At 45.9% G+C, this 21,991-nt stretch overlaps 1 protein-coding gene across 4 annotated transcripts in view; it reads right to left on the reverse strand.

Annotated features, from left to right (window-relative positions):
• Positions 1-21,991, reverse strand: part of CCM2 (CCM2 scaffold protein) — a 52,510-nt gene that overhangs the window by 12,278 nt on the left and 18,241 nt on the right. For 2 of the 4 annotated variants that reach the window (XM_055421078.2, XM_055421079.2), the window contains one exon: positions 17,071-17,244. The exons of the other annotated variants lie outside the window; for them this stretch is intronic. In XM_055421078.2, the coding sequence (XP_055277053.1) occupies positions 17,071-17,244 (174 nt within the window). The remainder of the gene's footprint in view (positions 1-17,070; positions 17,245-21,991) is intronic. 4 annotated transcript variants of the gene reach the window in all.

The raw sequence follows: 21,991 nt of genomic DNA on the forward strand, positions 1-21,991 counted from the left end.
GATAAACAGCAAAACGAAAAACAAAACCAAAAACTGCACCCAGGCGTAGCATATTCAAACTGTAAAAAAAAAAAAAAAAAAAATCAAAGACAGAAAACCCTGACGCCACAAGAAAACAACACATAGCACCTTATCTACACAGAAGCAAGAATAATAACATAGCAACAACTGTATCAAACTTGTCCTCAGAAACCATGCAAGCAACAGAAGAGTGAGACTAAAGCAGTGAAAGAAAAACCCACCAACCTACACTTCTGTACCTGGTGAGACTTCAGAAGTGAAGGAGAAAGCAAAATTTTCTCAGACACAAAAAAGGGGGGATTTCATGATTACTTGGCAGGAAATGAGAACTTATTCGGAGAGAAGGGAAATGACTTGGTCAGCAACTGATCTGTTTCAAGGAAAAAACGTAAGAGAAGAAATACACGAAGGTAAGATAATACCTTCTATTTTTCTTATTGTAACTGACCTAAGAAGTAACAGTTTGCTCAAAACAAAGATGGTAAGATGTATTCAGTGATTATAGCTTAGGGAAAAGAGAAATGGATGACGGCACAGTAAATGCGACAGGGGGAGGAACTGCGCATATGTGGTTATAAGGTATCTGCACCACCTGCAAAGCAAGGTAATGTTACTTGAAACTGGATTTAAATTAGATATAAATGCAATCCCTTAGGCAACCACCAAAAATATTCATAAAGAAGTAAAACTGATATGTTAAGATAGAAGAAACTATGGAATCATACAAAATGCTCAAATAAAACCATATAAAGGGGACTTCCCTGGCTGTGCAGTGGATAGAAATTTGCCTGCCAATGCAGGAAACAGGTTCAATCCCTGGTCTGGGAAGATTCCACATGCCGCAAAGCAAGTAAGCCCATGTGCCACAACTACTGAGCCTGCGCTCTAAGGCCCATGAGCTGCAACGACTGAAGCCTGCACGCCCTAAGCCTGTGCTCCACAAGAGAAACCACTGCAATGAGAAGAGCGAGCACTGCAGTGAAGAGCAGCCCCTGCTCGCTGCAACCAGAGAAAAGCAAAACTGAAGCCACTCAGTCGCGTCTGACCCTCAGCGACCCAATGGACTGTAACCCACCAGGCTCCTCCATCCATGGGATTTTCTAGGCGAGAGTACTGGAGTGGGTTTCCATTTCCTTCTCCAGAGGATCTTCCCGACCTGGGGATCGAAGCTGGGTCTCCTGCACTGCAGGCAGATGCTTTACCATCTGAGCCACCAGGGAATCCCCGCACAAAGCAACAAAGCAGAGAAAGCCTGCACAAAGCAACAAAGACCTAGTGCAACCAGAAGAAAAAAAAAAGGGTGGAAGACCAAACAAAAACAAGAATAACAAACAGGAAACAATTACAAATATGGTAAATATTAATCCACTGATATCAACAATCACTTTAAGTGTGAACTGTCTGAATATACCACTTAAAAAACAAAAACTGTCAGATTGGAAAAAAATTCAAAACACAACTATCTTTTGTCTACAAGAAACCCACTTTAAACAGAGGTGTTAAATAAATACATAAAATAAAAATGAAGTCATTTCACTAAGACATAACAATCCTTAATGTATATGCACCTAATAACAGGTTAAAATTCACATGAGGCAAAAACTAAGAACTACGGGGAGAAACAGATGAATCAACTAATTCAACACCCACCTCCTCTCACAAATGGAAAGATCCAGCAGGCAGAAAATGATTAAGGATGAAGGTGAACTCAACCTTCTCAATCAACTGGATATAACTAACATCAACAGACTATTTCATCCAATAACATCACTCAAAAGAATACACATTCATTTCCAGTTTACATGAACATTCATGGAGATGGAACACATTCTGGGCCATAAAACACACCTAAATAAATTTAAAAGAATAGAAACCATATTAAGTATGGTCTCAGATCCCAGTGGAATTCCTCGAAAGACAATCTACCAAAATTCATACAAGAAGAAATGGATAATGTGAATAGGTATGAGTTATTAAAGAAACTGAATCAATAATAACTTCTAAAACAGAAAGTATCAGGCCCAGACAGGTTCCCTGGTGAATTCAACTTAATATTTAAGGAAGAAATTATACCAAGTCTCTACACTCTTCCAGAAAATGAAAACAGAGAAAATACTTCCTAGCCCATTCTATGAGGCAGCATTACCTTAGTATCAAAACCAAAGATACTGTAAGAAAGGAAAGATCAATATTTCTCATAAAGAGATAAAAAAATCCTCAACAAAGTGTTGGCAAATCCAATCCAAACAATGTTTAAAAAGAGTTATACACCAAAAGCAAGTGGTATTTATCCCAGGTATGTAAAGCTGACTCTACATTCAAAATCATTTAATGTGATCTATCACATTAACAGGCTGAAGAAGAAAAATCATAATACCAAATAAATGCAGAAAAAGCATCTGATGACATCTAATATTCATTCATAACAAAAACTCAGCAAACTAGAAACAGAGGGGAATTTCCTCAACCTGATAAAGAACATGTACAAAATCCCTACAGTCAATATCAATGCTTAATGGTAAGAAGTTCTAAGATGGCCTAAGATCAGAACAAGGAAACAATGTCCCCATTCACCACTGCTTTTCAGTACTGTATTGGAAGTTCTAGCTAATGGAACAGGACAAGAGATGGAAATAAAAGGTATAGACTGGGAGGAAAGAAATCAAACTTTGTTTGCAGATGCCTCTCTGACTGGGGAACCAAACAGGCAGGTCACTCTGGGGATTATCAAATGAAAGGAAGGTAAACACAAGCTTGAGTCAGTTCACCAACTGCTGTGCCTGGCAACCACCTGCCCACGCAGAGAAGAAAACTGGCACAGAGAGGGGAGGAACGAGCAGAAGCTCACACGGGGCACGTGGCAGATACAGGCTGTTCTACTAAACTTCAGAAAAGCTGCTTCCAAAAGCTGTTCAGTGAGTGCTCGGGAACTTCATAATGAAATGCATACTTATTCTGAAAAGTTTTAGAGTTTATCCTTTCTAAGGTGGGGGTGAGGGACAGAAAATTAAACTGTGTATTGGGACTTCCATGATAGCTCAGTTGGTAAAGAATCCGCCTGCAACACCGGAGACCTCAGTTTGATTCCTGGTTCGGGAAGATCTGCTGGAGAAGGAAAAGGCTACCCATTCCAGTATTCTTGGGATTTCTTTGTGGCTCAGCTGGTAAAGAATCCACCTGCAATGCAGGACACCTGGGTTTGATCCCTGGGTTGGCAAGATCCACTGGAGAAAGGAAAGGCTACCCATTCCAGTATTCTTGGGATTTCTTTGTGGCTCAGCTGGTAAAGAATCCACCTGCAATGCAAGAGACCTAGGTTTGATCCCTGGGTTGGGAAGATCCACTGGAGAAAGGAAAGGCTACCCATTCCAGTATTCTGACCTGGAGAATTCCATGGGCTGTACAGTCCATGGGGTCGCAAAGAGTCAGACACAACTGAGCGACTTTCACCACACTTCATTTCAAACTGTGTGTTTATTTCCCCACTCTACAGGGCTGAGAATCCACCCCTCTGACACAGCAGTTTAGAAATAAATAAGCAGCACATCTAATTACTGGCTCATACTTAGCGCGTCACAAATGAACATTCCAGAATGTTTCTAAAGATGTACAGTTAGCAGAGGTCTTTCCATCCTCTTCTTATGTGCTCATGTAAACCACATGCAGACCCTTGCATATCTATCCTCACATTTCCTGATTTCAAATCTTACTACAAAGCCACAGTAACCAATAGTGTGGAGCTGGCATAAAGACAGACATACAGAGCAATGAAATAGAACAGAGAGTCAGAAATAAACCTTCACACACAGTATCAGTTGATCTCTGACACAGGTACCAAGACCATTCAATGGGAAAAGGACAATCTTTTCAACAAATGGTACTGAGAAAACAACATTCCATACAGAAAGAATAAAGTTGGGCCCTCACCTAACACCATATACAAAAATTAATTCAAATGGTTCGAACACCTAAATTTAAGACTCTTAGAAAAAACATAAAGTAAAGCACAGTTTCATGGCATCGGATATGGCAATCATTTATTGGCTATGATACCAAAAGCACAGGCAGTAATAAAACATGGAAACACCTCAGTTCTTGACAGAATGGATAAACCAAATGTGTTATAAACAAAGGGATATTACTCATTGTTAAAAAGGAAATTCTGACACATGCTACAATGCGGATAAGTTCAGTTCAGTTGCTCAGTCGTGTCTCACTCTTTGCAACCCCATGAACCGCAGCACACCAGGCCTTCCTGCTCCTCACCAATGCCCGGAGTCTACCCGAACCCATGTCCATTGAGTCAGTGATGCCATCCAACCATCTCATCCTCTGTCGTCCCCTTCTCCTCCTGCCCTCAATCTTTCCCAGCATCAGGATCTTTTCAAATCAGTCAGCTCTTCGCATCAGGTGGCCAAAGTATTGGAGTTTCAGCTTCAGCCTCAGTCCTTCCAACAACGCAGATAAACCGAGGCACAAAAAGGCAAACACTACATGATTCCACTTATATGAGGTACCTGGAGGGGTCGAATTCACAGAGACAGAAAGCAGAGCGGTGGCTGCCAGACGCTGCGGGGAGGGAGAAGCGGGGTTACTGTTTAACAGGCACAGCATCAGTATGGCAAGGTGACAACAGTTCCGAACATGAGTGGTGGTGAAGGGTGCACAGCAACGTGAGTGCTAAAACCATTCAACTGTACACTTAAAAATGGTTAAGAAGGCAAATTTTACGTTATGTGCATTTTACCACAATTTAAAAAAGCTTTTAATGGCGGGGGGAAGCATAGGCCGTAAGAAAAAATATATAATAAACCAGACTTCATCAAAATTTAAAACTCTGTACATCAAAGGACACAATCAACAGAGTGCAAAGGCAACCTACCCAATGGGTGAAAATAATTGCAATCAGATATCTGACAAGAAATGCCCAGAACATACAAAGAACTGTAACTCCACAACAAAAAACTAACAACCTGATTTAAAAATAGGCAACAGACTTAAACAGGCATTTCTCCAAAGGTGATATACAGAAGACCAACACACGGAAGGATTCTCAATATCACTAGTAATTAGGGAAATGCAAATCAAAACCACATCTGAAGGGCTACTCTCAAAACAGAAACTAACACGTTGCTGAGGACATGGAGAAACTGGAACCCTTGCGCACTGCTGGTGGGAATATAAAATGGTTCAGTCGATGTGGAAAACAGTACGGTCATAACTTAATAAAACACAGAACTAACCTTTGATCCAGCAAGTCCACTTCTGGATATACATGTAAAAGAATTCCAAGCAGACATTAAACTCTTAGAAGAAAACACAGGACCAAAGCTTTGGGATATTGGATTTGGCAATGATTTCTTGGTTATGACACCAACGGCACAGGCAACAAAGGGAAAAACAGACAAACTGGAGTTCACTAAGACTGTGAAATTTTGTACATTAAGAGACACTATCCGGAGTAAAATAGCAACCAACAGAATGGAAGAAAAGATCTGCAAATCATCCTTCTGACAAGAGAACTCCTAAAACCCAACAAGACACCTGATGCCAAATGGGCAAAGGACCTGAACAGACTTTTCTCCAAAGAAGATATGCGTGTGCGGCATGCTCAGTCACTCAGTTGTGTCTGACTCTGCAACCTCATGGACTGTAGACCACCAGGCTCCTGTGTCCATGGAGCTTTCCTGGCAAGAATACTGGAGTGGGTTGTCATTTTCTACTTCAGGGGATCTTCCTGACCCAGGGACCAAACCCATGTCTCCTCCACTGGTAGACAGATTCTTTACTACTGAGCCACCAGAGAAGCCACAAAGAAGATACACAAATGTCCAGTGAGCACATGAAAAGATGCTCAAGATCGCTAGTCATTAGATACAGAGAAGCAAAGCAACAATGAGATAGTACCTCACTCATTAGGATGGCTAGTGAAAAACAAAAACAAAGGGCCTCCCTGGTGGTCTAGCGGCAAAGACTTCAAGCTCCCAACGCAGGGGGCCCAGGTTCAATCCCTGATTGGGGAACTAGATCCCACATGCCACAACTAAGAGTTCGCAGGCCACAACATAAATCAAAGATCTCATGTGCCCCAACTAAGACCCAGCACAACCAAATAAATATTAAAACACACACACACAGAGAAAACAAGTCGTTAGTGCGGATGTAGAGACACTGGAACACCTGTGCACTGTTGATGGGAATATAAAACAATTACCATATGACCCAGCAATTGCACTTCTGGGTGTGTACACACACACAGACACACACAGACAGACACACACACACACCCCCAAAAGAATTGAAAGCACGGCCTCAAAGAGGTTTTTGTACCCCCATGTTCATAGCAGCATTATTCACAATAACTACAACATGGACGCAACCCAAGTCTGCACTTACAGATGAACGGATAAGCAAAATGAGGTGTATCCATACACTAGAATACTGTTCAGCCTTAAAAAGGGAGGAAACTCTAATACACTACAACATGGGTAAAAACTGAGAATACTATGCTAAGTGAAATAAGTCAGTCACAGAAAGACTAATAGCCTATGATTCCACTGATATGAGGTTTCTAGAGTAGTCAAATTCATAGACACAGACAGACAGACGGCTGCCAGGGGCTGTGGGGAAGAAAGAATGGGAAGTTTTTATTTAATAGGTATAGTTTCGGATTTACAAGATGAAAAGAGTTATGGTTATAGCTGCACAACCATGTGCACCCGTCTAATCCCACTGAACTTCACACTGCAAAATGTGTAAGATGGTATGTTTTATGCTACATTTTAACACAATTAGAAAAAGAAAAAAAATTGAAAGCAGAGACCTGAACAAACATTTGTATACCCATGTTCACAGCAGCATTATTCAGAACAGTCAAAAGGTGGAAACAAACCAATGCCCACTGATAGCTGAAGAGAATATATATACAATGCAATAGTATTTAGTCTCAAAAAAAAAGAATTCTGACACACGCTACAACATGGATGAAACTTGAGTACGTTATACTAAATGTAATTAAAGCCAATCACAAAAGACAAATACTGTATGATTCCACTTACATGAGATCCCTAGAAGAGTCAAATTTAGAGAGACAGAAAGCAGAATGGTGGTTGTCAGGGGCTGAGGGAATAGGAAGTTACTGTTTAATGGGAAGGGTTTCAGTTTGAGAAGATTAAAAAGATCTGGAAGTGGGATGGTGATGATGACTGCACAGCTATATGAATGTACTTACTACCACTGAAATATACACTTAAACATGGTTAGTTTTATGTGATGCATATTTTGCCCCAATGAAAAAATCTTTTCCTAGCTTTACGCAATAACTATATCTGCTAAAAGATTTTAAAATATAATCAATGTTATACTACATATTAGTTACCACTTCTAGATTTGCATCATCCAAAATTGCTAATTTTGTTTAAATTCAAATAGTTTAATAAAAAAAAAACTAAGTTGGGGTCATATAAAAATGCCCTAGTATTACATCTGAAGGGCTGCACAAGAACTACCCCTGCCTTTACATGGCCTGGGGGATACAATGTCACCACCACTGTCTTGTCTTTCTCAAAGTGCCACAATGCTTCAAATTCAGGCTCACAAATCACCAAAAAGGATTCTATTGTCTTCACAGAGGTAAGGCCTCCCTCTTTGAGATTTTTTTCACTGTACAACATGTATTAGTAAAACAAATGTTACCAAGAAAGAAACGAGTAGCTCTCATCCCTGCTGGAACTCGAGATGGGACAGTGTGGGCCTTATGGACAGATCTGACACTGCAAAAGGCAGTTTCCTGGCCCGTGCTGACCAACATGCAGTGCCTCCTACACCAACGTCAGGGACCAGTCCACACCTGCTGTGAGGTGACATGGTGTCGGATGCTGTGCCAATGAACTCATCCTAGCATGTCAAGGTCTCTGCTACAGAGGGATGAATGTGATGGGACAATAGAGACCAAGGGAACATCAGACGAGCACTCACATCAGCTCAATCAGCCCTGGTATCAAAAGTGGACTGTCGTGGGCACCGGCTATCCCCACCGCTCTTTCTGCTCCTCTTATAGAGACTGCAGCTGGCTCAGGAGCGTGCTGGTGAGCTCACCACTTCAGCTCTAAACAGCCGAAAGCACTTCCAAAAATAATTGCTAATGAGACACAAGAAAAGTCCATTTGTACCTTAAGCCTAAGTCAGCCGCCCTGTAACATCCACCTCTCTGGCCTTGACCTACAAGTTTCCTATGGCAGAGCATGGGTGCTGATGGGAGGGCGGGACTCTGAGTCTTGGATGGAGGACACCTAGGGAGATGCACTTGAGACCTACACACACACACACATGCCTTGCTTGCAAACTATACACAGGCCTCACCAAGATGGGCACTTTCTTGACAATACTTCTCCTTGGGGTCTGCCCTCTCCCTTCTCAGCCAAACACCTGTTCCTGAAGTCAAATTTCAGCATAGTAGGACTGGGACCTGCTGGTCCTACTAAACGGAGAAGCCTGAACACTGATGGAGCAGCAGGTACCAGGTGGAGGGGGATGGAACCCCACCACTCCACATAGACGAGCATTGTCTATGCAGCTCTGCCCATAGACCTTAACCCTGGTCAGGGGCCCGGACGTGGCTCTCACTCGCTGCTAGTACAGCTTCCAAGCTCAGCAAACTCGAAGTCTATATGAAACCCAGTGGAGATGGCAGGACTGTGGATAAAGGTTTCAAATGACGCAGAGAGGTAGGCCTGCTGGACAGGATCTACCGTGTAAGACAGAGAACCCCAAGACCATCCCTGCTCCTTGGGAGGGCTAGGAAGACACCCCATTCTCAAGGACAAGCTGGAACAAATGGGCTGGCAGAGGTGCTGGCACCACCAAGCAGCTCTGTGGTGGCTGTTCTCTGAGGTAAAGGGAGGAGGTGCTTTAGAATCAGGCTTTGGGCTTCCCTTGTGGCTCAGATGGTAAAGAATCCACTTGCAACGCAGGAAACCTGGGTTCAATCCCAAGATTGGGAAGAACCCCTGGAAAAGGGAAAGGCTACCCACTCCAGTACTCTGGCCTGGAGAATTCCATGGACTGTAGAGTCCCTGGGGTCACAAAGAGTCAGACACGACTTTCACTTCACTTTTCCTGGAGCAAGGGGGACAACAGGACCCTGGGAAAGCAGAAGCCAGGGGGGCAGCACTTAGCCACCAGGAGCACAGGCAGATGTGCTCATTGCGGTGGGCAGTGACTTTCTATAAATGGTCAGATGGCAAGGCAGGTGGTGGGAGGGCAGGGCTGGTATGCAGGCCCTACAGAGATACAGCTAGAGTAGAGGGTTCCCAGTGTCAAGAGAGCTGCCGGGAGCCAACCGGGGTCCCACCCGATGTACACAAAGAAGGACACCGCCACTGAGGACACTGCCCAGTGCAGAGTGGCATCTCTGAGCCGGACGCCAGCCTCAGAAAGGGCCTGAAGGAGAGGCCACGTCCCCGGAGAGTGCACTGGGAACACTGAATCTGCAGCAACGTCCCATCCCACCACCCTACTCCATCACTTTCTTCGAGGAAAACCTGTTCAAGGTGTGTGCGGAAGAGAGGGTCTGAGACACTGCTGAAACTCAGAGGCCCAGGTGGCCAGCAAGGTCCTCTTCAGGGTGGGGGCACATCCAGAGAGGATATCTGAAAGGGTGCCATCTCTTCAGAGATGCAGGGCACATCTGGATGCAACAGTCATTACATCATGCTTGGTCCCCGGTGGACAGAACGCATGGGTCTGGGGGCCCAAAATAGGGCAGTGGGAGTGGCTCTGGTCACCATCAATCCAAGAGACACACTTGAGGAACGTGTGCCCTCGGCCCCGAAACTTTGGGCTCTGTAGGTTCTGAGAGCCTGGCCCTACTGATAAAATGCTCCTGTGAGGGAAAACAAAAGGGATCTACACTTAAAACTGCAGTCTCCTCCTGATGCCACAGACAAGCAAGCAGAGAAAGACGGCATTGTTCTGCAGGGTTGGCCTGGGTCATGATGAGGAAGCAGGGAAGCTGCTGCATACTGGGGACAGCGAGGTGCCTGTGTGGCCTTCTGGTGCCCCTTACATGTCCATAAGTGGGCAGATACGTATCTTTTTCCTCTGTCCCATCCTGCTTCCTTCTCTGCCCTTCTCCTGAGAACATGGCCTGAATCATCCAACACCATCTCCAGTTTCAGGCTCTGCTTCTTAGAGAACCCAGACGTCCCTGAACAACAAGTGACAAACAGGGAAAACTTAACAACTCACTTCACGGTGAAGGGGGAACTTACCAACCACACTGAGTGCTGGGAAAGATGTATGGAAAACCACAAACCACTCAACAGGAAAACGGCTGTAGAATGACACTTAAGAGATCTGACTTGGGAAAAGATATAAAGCTTCACTTTTAAGTATGAACTGTGATGAAACGAACTAAGACCACCAGATTGGCAAAGATTGAAAAGACTGCATGTTACACTGTGTGGCTCCTTAGAGTGTGAATAACAGGCATTCTCCCAGACTGACAAAAGTGTCTACCAGCTTAAATCTCACATGATGGGCAACATGATGGGCAACCTGGAAATGTCTGTCAAAATAGATAGAAAGCTTTACACCCAGAAATTCTACTTCTGGAATTTATGCTAGAGAGTTAGTAAAATGTGTGTAACAGAGACAAATATATACGAACAGATCACTGGTTACATAAAAATATGGTTCAGCTAAATAATGGAATACTACACAGCCAGCGAAATGGACAAGGCAGCTTTATGTGCCCCAATCTTCCAAGATATGTCATGATACATTGTTGCCCGTAAACAACAAGGTGCAAAGTACCCACTAGGTAAACATTTGGGGACACACACACATGTGATCTTGTGTTCGGACAAATCCCCCTTGCAGGAGCACACAAGAAACTGATGCCAGGAATTCCTTCTGGTGGGGTGGTGGTGGGAACCAGGGAACCTCTTTTCACCAGGAATCTCCTCATCATCTAAATTTTGCATCATGTCTGTAACTTTTATGTTTAACTTTTAAAAATACAATAAGTAAGACATATTAAGAAATCAAGATGCTTGATGATGCTTCTAGATGCTTCATTAAGAAGTATCCCGGGGTGGGGTAGGGGAAGCACCCTGGGTTTGGGTTTGGTTATCACCCATGTGAGTACCCGCTGCTGGCCCAAGAATTCAAAGCCAGAGTGTGAGTTCACAAGGCCCAAGCCTGCACTGCACTGTGTTCCTCCACCACAAATGTCAGCTTGGGATGGCAACCAGAGGAAGGATGCTTCTGCTTTAAAAAGGCAGGGCAGGGATTCAAGGAGAAAGAGTTAAAATGGTAAACAGTGCTACTGTCCACAGTAAGCGTCCAACACACAGAAAGCTACTAGTAACTACGTGCCTCTCACTGTCATGTTAGTAATGTTCATTCTAAATACAAAATACTTTCCATAAAGAACCACACTCCACTATGTGGGAGTAAGTTTCCTCACCACTAGCAGGTTGTTTTGCTGTCATGGTTTTTACTTTATCAAAGTAATACATGTGCGAAGTTTAAAAAAAGGTTACATAGTCCCCCAAAGTGTTTATGAACAAAGAACAATCTGGCCCCAATCCAGGCAACTCTATACACCGCTCCCTAGGGGCAGCAACTCTGGGTCGCCTGGATTTAGGACTAACTTTCTAAACAAAGGTTTCACGTTGCTACTGCCTGATTCATCCGCTTAAGACAGGAGATGGTGACTTCCAGTTATGGCAAAAAAAGATTCACCTCTCTTCCACCATCACCCCCACTTCTTCCTTTCCTCTCACAATTTAGATTATCTATTACCTAAGCATTACCTGGCGCCTGTATCATTCTGTTATGTATAATTCTACTTGACTGTGCCAAGACATACTGAAATCACAACTTTACGCATAACCTTTCATTTTTTTTAAAGCCTTTAATTATAAATCACATGCATCTGAAAGAAAGAATAGAGAGATCCACTGTACACCACACCCTGTCACCCCCTAAGGTAAACATACTGTGATCATACAGGACCACAACCCAGATACTGACTACATGGTCAGTTTACAGAACATTCCATCACCGGGTCCCTCCCATTTCTCTTTTACAGGCATACCCACTTCCCACCCACCTGGTCTCCTCCTTAAGCCCTAGCAAGTCCTCTCTGTTCTCCACTTCAATAACTCTGTCATATCAAGAATGTTATAATAGGGAATCATACAGTATGTAACTTTGGGGATTGGTTTTATTTTTTTCCACTGAGTTTAATTCTCTGCAGATTCCTGGAAGCTGTTGAAGGAATCAGTAATTCTCGCCTTTTTACAGCTGAGTAGGGTTCCACAGTACAGCTGTCCATCACTTGTTTAACCAGCTACTTATTGAAAGACATCTGGGTATTTCCAGTTTCTGGCTATTATGAATAAAGTGGCTTTTAATATTCATGTACACATTTTTGTGTCTACTTAAACTTTCATTTCTCTAGGAGAAATACTCAGAATGCAACTGCCAGGTTACATGGCAGTTGCAGGTTTAGTCTTTAAGAACCTGCCCAACTGTTTTCCAGTATGGCTGCACCATTTTACAAGCCCACCGGCCATGCAAGAGTGATCCTCCCCACCCTCACCAGCGCTTGGTATTCTCACTAATGTTTTAACTTTAGTGATTCTGGTAGGTATGCAATGATGTCTCGCTGTATTTTAATTTGCACCTCCCTAATGGTTAGTGATGCTGAACATCTTCATGTGCTTATTGCCATCTGAATACCTTCTTTTGTATGAAATGTCTCTTCATGACTTTTGCCCATGTTCTAATCAGATTATTTGGTTTTCTATTATTAGGCTTTGAGAGTACTTTATATATTCTAGATAAAAGACCTTTAGCAGAGAGGTGGCTTGCAAATATCTTCTCCCAGTGTTTACCTCATCTTTTCACTTTCCTGATGGATTCTTTGGCAGAATACAAGTTTTTTTATTTTATTAAGTCCAGCTTACCAATTGTTCCCTTTTTGATGTCAAGTCTAAGGACTCTGCCTGAAGGTCCTGAAGATCTCCTCTTATGTTTTTCCCATAAAAGTACTATAGTTTTACATTTTACCTTTAATTCCACTGTCCAATTTGAGTTAATTTTTGTGTAAGATGTCAGGCTTAGAGTGTAGTTCATTTTTCTGCCCGTGGGGGTCCACTGGCTCCAGCACCATTTGCTAAGAAGACAGCCCTTCCTCCACTGACTGCCTTTGCACCTCTGTCAACAATCAGTTGGGTGTATTTGTGAGGGTCTGTTTCTGGGTTCATGATGCTGTTCCACTGATTATTGCGCTGATCCCTCTGATGATACCACACAGTCTTCACTGCTGAAGCTCTAAAGTATATCCTGAAATCAGGTGAACTGACTGCTCTCATTTTTCTCTTCTTTTTCAAAACCTTTCCATATAAATTTTAGAATACTCTTGTCCGTATCTGTAAAATATGTTGTTGGAATTTTGACAGGAATTGTATCAAACCTATATATCAATTTGGGGAAAACTGACATGTTAACTAGGCTGACTCTTCCGAACCATGAACATGGTATATCTCTCCATCTATTCAGATCTTTGATTCTTTCATCAGTGTTGTGTAGCTTCCAGCATATGAACTCTTCACGTTTCATTAGATTTATACCTAAGTAACTGTATTCATGTCTACAATTTATTTAACCTTAGAAAATGAGTTAAAAAGTGTTCCCTCCGTTCTTGTTTCTCTGGAAGATTGTGCAGCCTGCTGAGTCTTTAAACACTTGATACAATTTTCCAGAAACCACCTGAGCCTGATGAAGTTTTTTACGGGTGTTTTCAAATTAGATATTAAACTACTTTAATAGTTACAGGGCTCTTCAAGTGATCTATTTAGCAGTGACCTGCGGTAGTCTGTGCCCTTCGAGGAACCAGCCCGTTGCTTGGCTGCTGTTTGAGGGTGAGAGTCGTCTTCAGTGCTCATCAGCCCTTGTCTCCCAGCATTTGAAGGATGGCAGTCACTTCCTTCTGGCCCCTGATGGGAAGTCTGCTGTCATTCTGTCTTCCCCACGAGCGGAGTGTCCCTTTTCACTGCTTTCAGGACCCTGCGTTTGTCTCCACTTTTCAGAGCTTCACTAGGACGTGTCTCAGTGTGCACTGCTTTGGGTTTATTCTGTTGGTAGTGCACTCAACTTCTTGAATCTCTGTCTCTTTACCAAATCTGAGAAGTTTCAACCATGACTATTTTAATCAGTTTTTCAGCTCTCCCCACCCCACCCCAGCCAGCCATCTCTTCTCCCTCCAGGACTCTGATGACACAAATGTCAGAAAATCCGCTCTAGTTCCCCAGTGGGAGGGAGCACAGGTGGAGGGCCTGACTCCCCACTGGCCCCTGCTACCTCCTGAGTAGGGGGGGGCTCGTCTTCCCTGCTGGACATGGTTGCCATTCCAGCTCCCCAAGTGGCCTCCACTGACAGGAGGGGTGGTGTGTGTCACTGCTGCTGTCTGAGGGCAGAATTCCAGGCTCCCTACATCTCCACTGACACCTCAGTTCCACTAGGCATTCTTCACGGAAAAAAGTCTCTGCTCCTTACTCAGCCTTCTCTGGGGTGGGTTCTGGTCCCCACCTGGCCTTTGCAAGCAGAAGCAGTGGTGGGGCCACAGGTTTTTTTAGTCACCTTTGGTTAGAACTGAGCAGGTACTGTTAAATATTTTCTGTTCTGCTAAGCCATGCCTTTCTTGGTCTTTTGGCCAGAGGGAGTGAATTTTGTTGGTTCTTCTTGTTTGCCAGCTTCTTCAGCTCCAAGCTTGAGATACATGAGGGAAAACAGAACTGGGGAACTCACCACTGGGTCCTGAGGTCTGCTCTGCCATGTCTCTACCTTTCAGTCTTCTTATAGTTGTTACATACACAATGTCCAGGATTTTCAGTTGTACTTAATGGGAATAATAGGGGAAAATATTGACTCCATCTTCTCGGGAGCAGAAGTCCCCAAACTTAAAAATTTTTTTTTTAATTATTTTGCTTATTTATTAATGGCTGCAGAGGATCTCTGTTGCTGCAAGGGCCTCCTCCAGTCGCAGTCGGCAGGGGCTGCTCCTCATGCAGTGCTTGGGCTTCTCACTGTGGTGGTTCCTCCTGCTGCAGAGCAGGCGCTGGAGTTCAGGCTTCAGCAGCTGCAGCACTTGGGCTTAGCTGCTCCGCTGCATGTGGAATCCTCCCGGACTAGGATTCAAATCCATATCCTCTGGACTGGCAGGCGGATTCCTAACCCTGGACCACCAGGGAAGTACCCCAAACTTTCAGTTTTCGTGGTGTAATACACACCGACCCTTTCACTTGCTTTGTTTCCAATGCACATTCTGTCTTCCCAATTTGTCAGCAGCCTCTACCCCAACATATAAAACCATCCGCACTCTGTTCTCCCAGAGCTGCTCAGGTCTGTTTCCCAGATTCCTGTCCTGGGAACTCCCTCTGCTCCTCCCTGCGCCTAAACTCCGGTTCTGGACCTGTGTTTTCCATTCTCCTGGTGCATCCTTGTGCATGAAGGCCGTACATCCCCCAGGAACCTCGTCAGAATGGCTTCTGCAGGCTCATGTTTTAGAGAGCTGATTTGTCTGGTTATTATGACCAGAAAGGGACCCTTTCAATCTGAGAGTCACGTCTGTTGGTGAATTCTGCAAAACGCCCTTGCTGTCTTAACTTCCTCCCACTCTCCTCCATTCTTCTTCTCATGAGTCAACTGCTAAACCTCCAGGATAGATTCTATATTTTTTCTCTCTCTCATCTTTGTTTGTCTTTTGGTTATCCTTTCTGGATGATTTTCTTTACCTTTTGACCCCTCTAAAGAATTGTTTATGACACATAATTAAGATATTTTTAATTCCAAAAGCTCTTATCTCCACCTGTTTTCCTGTTATCTCACAGTTAACAGTATTTCTTATGTTTCTGACAATATCACATACTTTTATTTTTCCTCCAGTTTCTGCATTGTTGCCACTGCATTCATGTTTACTTCTTGGGTTTGTGCTGGGCTCTGTCCCTAGGTTACATGTTTCCCTCAAACGTGTACTTCTCCTTGGCTGCCCATGACAGAAGCCATGAGCACAGGCAGAGCTGCAGAGCATCGGCTTCTTTCAGGCTGGCAGGGTGGTCACAGCAGGGTCATTTGAAGAAGCACTTCTGTGGGCTGTGTGGCTTCCACATAAAAGCACCCCTCTGAGGATCCCCCTTGGGAAAGGCCTGGTTGCAGGCCTTCGGAAAGCTTGAGGGAAACGGGGTTGGCGAGTCTCACCATTCCAGACACAGGTTCTGACTCAACCTGCTCGTCTTCACACTGGGTCTCTCCCCACCCTCCTCTGGGCCAGGTGCCCCCATGCCTACAGTCCCCCGAGTACTGTGTCTCCACCAGGGAGACCTCCACTTCCCACCCTGCCAGGCAAGAGCAAACCCCTCCACACACTCACCCTGTGCTCGGTGCCTCCCCACACCCCCGCACACCCCTGAGACCCGCTGGACGGCTCCGCACTCTCTGAGGGACGAGGTCCAGCTTCGGGGGCTCCAGGAACTCGCTACCCCACCTTCATCAGCTCCTTCTGCAAGTTTACGGGACTCGCTTGTCACTGCTGCACCCTTTCCCATTCTCTCTGACCGCACAGTTTTATACCTCTTTATTCATTTCTTCTCACTCCAGTGTTTAGGGGAACTACTAAAAACACAGCAGTGCACGTCATGTTAATCCACAATTAGGCACAGTCTCTGACAGGATGCAGAAGCCTGTGTCCTAGGCTGTGACAATGACGCATGGGACAGCTCGAAGCCTTTACCAAGGAACTGAAACACACGGCCAGCCTGTACGAGTAAGGAGGCGGTTTGCTCCCGGACAGAAAACCAGGAAAGGGTCCAGAAGACAGCAGTCTGGGGATTGGGCACCCAGGGATGAGACATCACCACGAGTGAGCACCAGCTGGGAGTGAGCCGAGGTGCCGGTGGGGATGGGCCCCAGGCTGCAGCGTGTGGCGCACTGAGAGCCTTTGCTGGCGACAGGCGGGCGCGCCCTGCGGCCGTGACTTACCTTCACCTCCTTCTCGATATAGTCGCTCAGCAGTCTGTCGGGCTCGACGCGCTCGGGCAGGGACAGCACCACAGTGTGCAGAGGGCGCCTCTCTGTCACCTTCTCATGGGCTTTCTTATCTCTACTCTTTTCACCTTTTAGGAATACTCGTTTAAACGGCGACACAATTCCAGGCTGCAGGCAGAAACGGCAATGATTGGAGTTCATTATTCACAAAGGCTTGGTGATGTACCCACGGCTAACAAGCAGTAGTGGCCCAAGCCACTGCCACAGTCCCTGTGCAGGCAAGGGCTGGCCACTGCTGCCAGGGTGGGCCGGGCCGAGGGCTGCCTCAGGTACTGAGGGTCTCGTCCCTCACCTGTTCACAGACACTTAGAAGATTCAAAGGACAGTTCTCAAGGCGAGTAAACTCAGGAGACGAAAACAGGGCAGAAACGGGAGATTCCCCCACAAGACAAAAATGTTGCATTGCTCCACCCCTCCCGGCTCTGCTGCAGTCTTCGGAGAAGGTGGGGAGGGTGTGTTGTGCCCAGGGCTGTGGCATCAACAGAAAATGCAGTCAACAGTCGCAAGGCCGCCTCTACGCTCTCCTGTGAAAGCGTGGCCTGTGCTCCACTGTCCCTTCCCTCTGCCAGGGCCTCGGGGGCTCAGGGCGCTAACCAACACCTGGGTGAGCAATCTCACCCCCAAATCAGTGTCTAGACCAGCCTTAAGGCCAATCTTGCAATCAAAGTAAACCTGCAGAGCAAGAACCAGGGAGGTCAGGGACAATGAAGTCAGCCTCGCCTGCGGGCCCAGAAAAACTCCTGGAGCCCCTCCCAGGAGCTCCGAAGGGCTCTTCGGAGGTGACCACTTCCAGTCACCCAAAGGAACATAAAAGCAAAGACGACAACACACCAGCATGCAGACTTGGCAGGGAAATATCACTAAACACAGGAGCGAAACCCAGAGCTGGTGACCCATCCCAGACGGAGAAGTCACCTTTCACTGCCCTGTCTACGATGCTGCAGCTTGCCTGCCTGGGCGGGACCCACGGCAGGGGTACCTGTGACCAACACTTACAGAAACAATGTATGTGTCACTAAACATGCTCTAAAAGCTCTCGTTTCCATTTCTCCTCTGCATGGGAAATTCAGCCTCCCGCCATATCCCACCCAAAAGAATGCCACAGAGCCGATGATTCTGTGAGGTGCCTTATCAGCCTGTTGGTCTCACAGATGGAGGGTGGAGAGGGGCAGTGACTCCCCCACTAAGGCAGGTGAGGCCTTGGGGGCCTCCCAGGAGATCCTGCAGGGCCTGCCCCACACCCACTGAGAGGCTCAGCTACAAAGGCCACCCCACCTAAAAAACACCCTCCGTAAAGTGAACCCCAGCATTCTTCCTGCTCCTTCGAGCCAGAGTCTGGCTTTTCTCCTCTGCTCCTTGGTCTGTGCTCATTACCCCTGAGTACTTGGCACCTGCATATCTGCCTTTTACTCCTCTGATCCGCCAGAGGAGTAATCCTGGGGGACCCCTTCCTTGTGCCAGATATCCACCTAGTTGCTGCTCCACACCCCAATGCAGCCCCTCAGTGCTTCATGCTGGGGGTGGGGTGGGGTGGGTGTAAAATAACACTGATATGAGGCCCACGGGGCTAGTGATGATCATGACAACGTGCATGCGGGCCTTCATTTGTTTTTATATGTGAAATTGTTCAAAACATTGTTATTTTAAGGATATAGTTCCCATCTACAGCTGCTTACACTGACATGAGTTTGAGTAAACTCCGGGAACCGGTGATGGACAGGGAGGCCTGGCATGCTGCATTTCATGGGGTCGCAAAGAGTCAGACACAACTAAGCAACTGAACTGAACACTTAAGCCATGGACAAAATAATCAATACCATCATCACACAGACAGCGTCATCTCCACCATCTCAGAACTGCAGAGTGGACAGAGGGTGCCCCTTGGAGGAGCCCGTGACAGCTGATCCCAGCTCTCAGACAGACGGCCCTCCTGGTCCTCTCAGGCTTCTTCCTCCTCCCTCCCACAAGCACTGTCAGCCCCAGCACAAGTTAGGAGAGTGGAAGAGAAGAAGGTGGGGCACTTCAAGTGAAATTCGGGGGTGGGGGGCGGGGTCTGGATCAGGTTTTCGCCATGCAGAGCTCACATGGAAATGGTGGGAAACGGTCACCCACAATTTCCCACTCAAGCACCAACAGTTAAACTTTACATTGAAAGCGAAGCTGGGAATGGAGTAAAATAAACATGTTTCACCAGCATGACTGCGCGCCAGGCCAGGCCATACTGAACTGTGATTCCATCTCTGGCTGGCATCCCACACAGATGACGCTTCAATCCTGTTCTGTTTGACTGTGTATCTGTGCTGAGAGCCTCCCACCTCCTATAATGTACAACGCATTGCCCTAGGGCTATGGAAATACCAAGGCATGTAACACAACATTACAGAGATGACCTATGTCTGAAACTGGCCAGAGTAAACATCTGTCCCTACACCATTTCTACCTGCTAGCCTCACAAAACTCACTCTCTCAGATCATAACCAGCAGGGGCACAGACGTGGTTGATCCTGAATCTGACGGTGCATGAAAACAGCTCAGTTCAATCTGTCTGCTGTTCCACCTTGCTACTCCTCTACACCTGGGAGCAACAGGAAACCAATTAGAAGGTAAGAGGTTTGCCAAGGTCAGCCAAACCACCAGGGCCACACATCGCATGCAACCCACACTGTTTTAACAATGATGGACGGGTCATAAAGTCAGTCTGTGTTGGAAAGGACCCAGAGCCCAAGACCTACAACCCACCTTAAGGAGACACTCTGCCAGCCGAAGAAACCAGGATGGCCCACTGCAGATGCCCCCTACTGATCAAGGATCAGCTTTCCCTATGCTGAGCCCCACTCCACCACCTTCCTCTGCCTTTACCTCTTGGGACCCAGCACCCCACAGGGGAGAAATAAAACTGATTAATAAAGGGGTCTGGTGTCTCTGCCAGCCAGGCATCGGGAAGGTGCTGCGGAGGCATGAGACAGAATTCCCACCCTCAAAGCGGTCACCACCAAGCCCACAGCAGATGAACAGGGACTAAACCCATGATGAGAACTGCTAGTCAGGTGCCTCAAAGGTGTGCTTCAGTGCCAAAATGTCCTGTATTTAAAGGAGCTATCCTGGCAACAAGGCATGACCTGTGATGGAGCATGGTGCCAGACCTCCTCTGCTCACAGGCTGCTGCTGCTGCTGCTAAGTCGCTTCAGTCGTGTCCAACTCTGTGCGACCCCATAGATGGCAGCCCACCAGGCTCCGCCGTCCCTGGGATTTTCCAGGCAAGAACACTGGAGTGGGTTGCCATTTCCTTCTCTGGCTCACAGGCTAGCAGAGGCAAAAGGAGCTGCCCCTGTAACCCAGGCCACACACTAGACCACCTGGTCAAGCATGAACGTGGCCTAACTGACTGGGAATCAGACACAGCTTCCCGAACTTAGTCCTTAGGCTTGCATACACAAGGCACCATGTGCTTTTTCTTAATGTCCCAAAGAAGTTTCACCGGTGGCTGAGCCTTCCTAGGAAGTGGAATGTTGAAACCATTATGTAAAGAAAGACACCCTAGCAAACCTGCAGCCTTCCTCTGCTGCCTCGCCCTATTTCAGTGCAGAACGGGGGCAGCTGCTCCACCCAAAGAGAGCAGGCATGTGACACAGGAGATCCACGCTGAGCTCCCACTGCAGGAGCTAGAAAGCACACCCAGCTGGGAGTTGGGGCATGGCAGGCATGGTGGGGGGCCACTCAGCTTTTCCAGAAACACAGTGAACAAGACAGCACCTCAGGGTTTTGGAACTAATGGTGCTTTTAAACATGAAATGTAAAAGAAAGTTCTGGTTAATACATTATTGACCACGAGATTTTTGCAGAAACTAACACCTGTGGCCAGTGATTTGTTATATAAGTGAGATGTCTCTGGTCAATGACATTCAGGTAACAAAAGACATATTAACACATCTCTGGTCAATAAGTTGCTTAAAAAAAGAATACGCTGACAAACAATTAAAAATACTTTTGACACACAGAATCAGGATTCCATTAAATGATTGTGGATTCTTTAATTCACTGGAATAGCCTCCAAATCAATACAGTTTTTAAAAAATGGTTGTAGCCTATGCAATTGTCTACTCTTCATTCAACAGGTATTTTTATTGAGCACTCGTGTTCATCATCTCCAAAACAATCTTATAATCTTCAACCCAAAAGACGGAAGAAATAGCCCCTGGAAAGAGCACAACACTAAGCGCAGTTTCTTTTGGTGAATGTTGCCCTAGCACTGATGCCACCCAGAGCACATCTGTGTCCGAGTCTCTTGTGAAGAAACGGGCCCTGAGTGTTGAAAGGAACTGGCTGAGGGTCCAAGGCACAGAGCCATGGAGGGGACGGACGCAGGGCTTCACGCAGACTTCACATGTGCAACACACGCTGCTTCCTAGAACTAGCTCCACAGTGATCCCAAGACCCTTACAGCTCTTGTAAAGGACTTCACGGGGGTCCAGTGGCTAAGACTCCACACTCCCTATGCATGGGGCGGGGTTCGATCCCTGGTCAGGGAACTAGATCCCACATACTGCAACAAAAGATCTGGTACAGCCAAAGAAATAAACAAATATTTTTTTTAAAAAACTTTTCTTGCGGTATTTTCCTTCTTATGCTTGAAACAACTTTTGAAGTTGGAAATCTCAAATGTAGCTTTTAGTTAAACACACACAACTGACTCTGGTCCACTTAGTACTTTCCTAAAGGAGGGCCCCAGGGTCAGGCTGGCCTTGGGTATTGTTAAAGCTTGGCCTAGAATCTCACTTGAGGTGACAAGGCTCCGAGTACCTGCATCTCCTAAACAAATTCTCAGAGACTCTGTTCTCAGAGCGTCTGTTTATTA

Source organism: Moschus berezovskii, chromosome 3 (assembly GCF_049115385.1).
Source record: "Moschus berezovskii isolate FMDL1 chromosome 3, NW_MosBer_1.0, whole genome shotgun sequence".
NCBI classification, from domain to species: Eukaryota; Metazoa; Chordata; class Mammalia; order Artiodactyla; family Moschidae; genus Moschus; species Moschus berezovskii.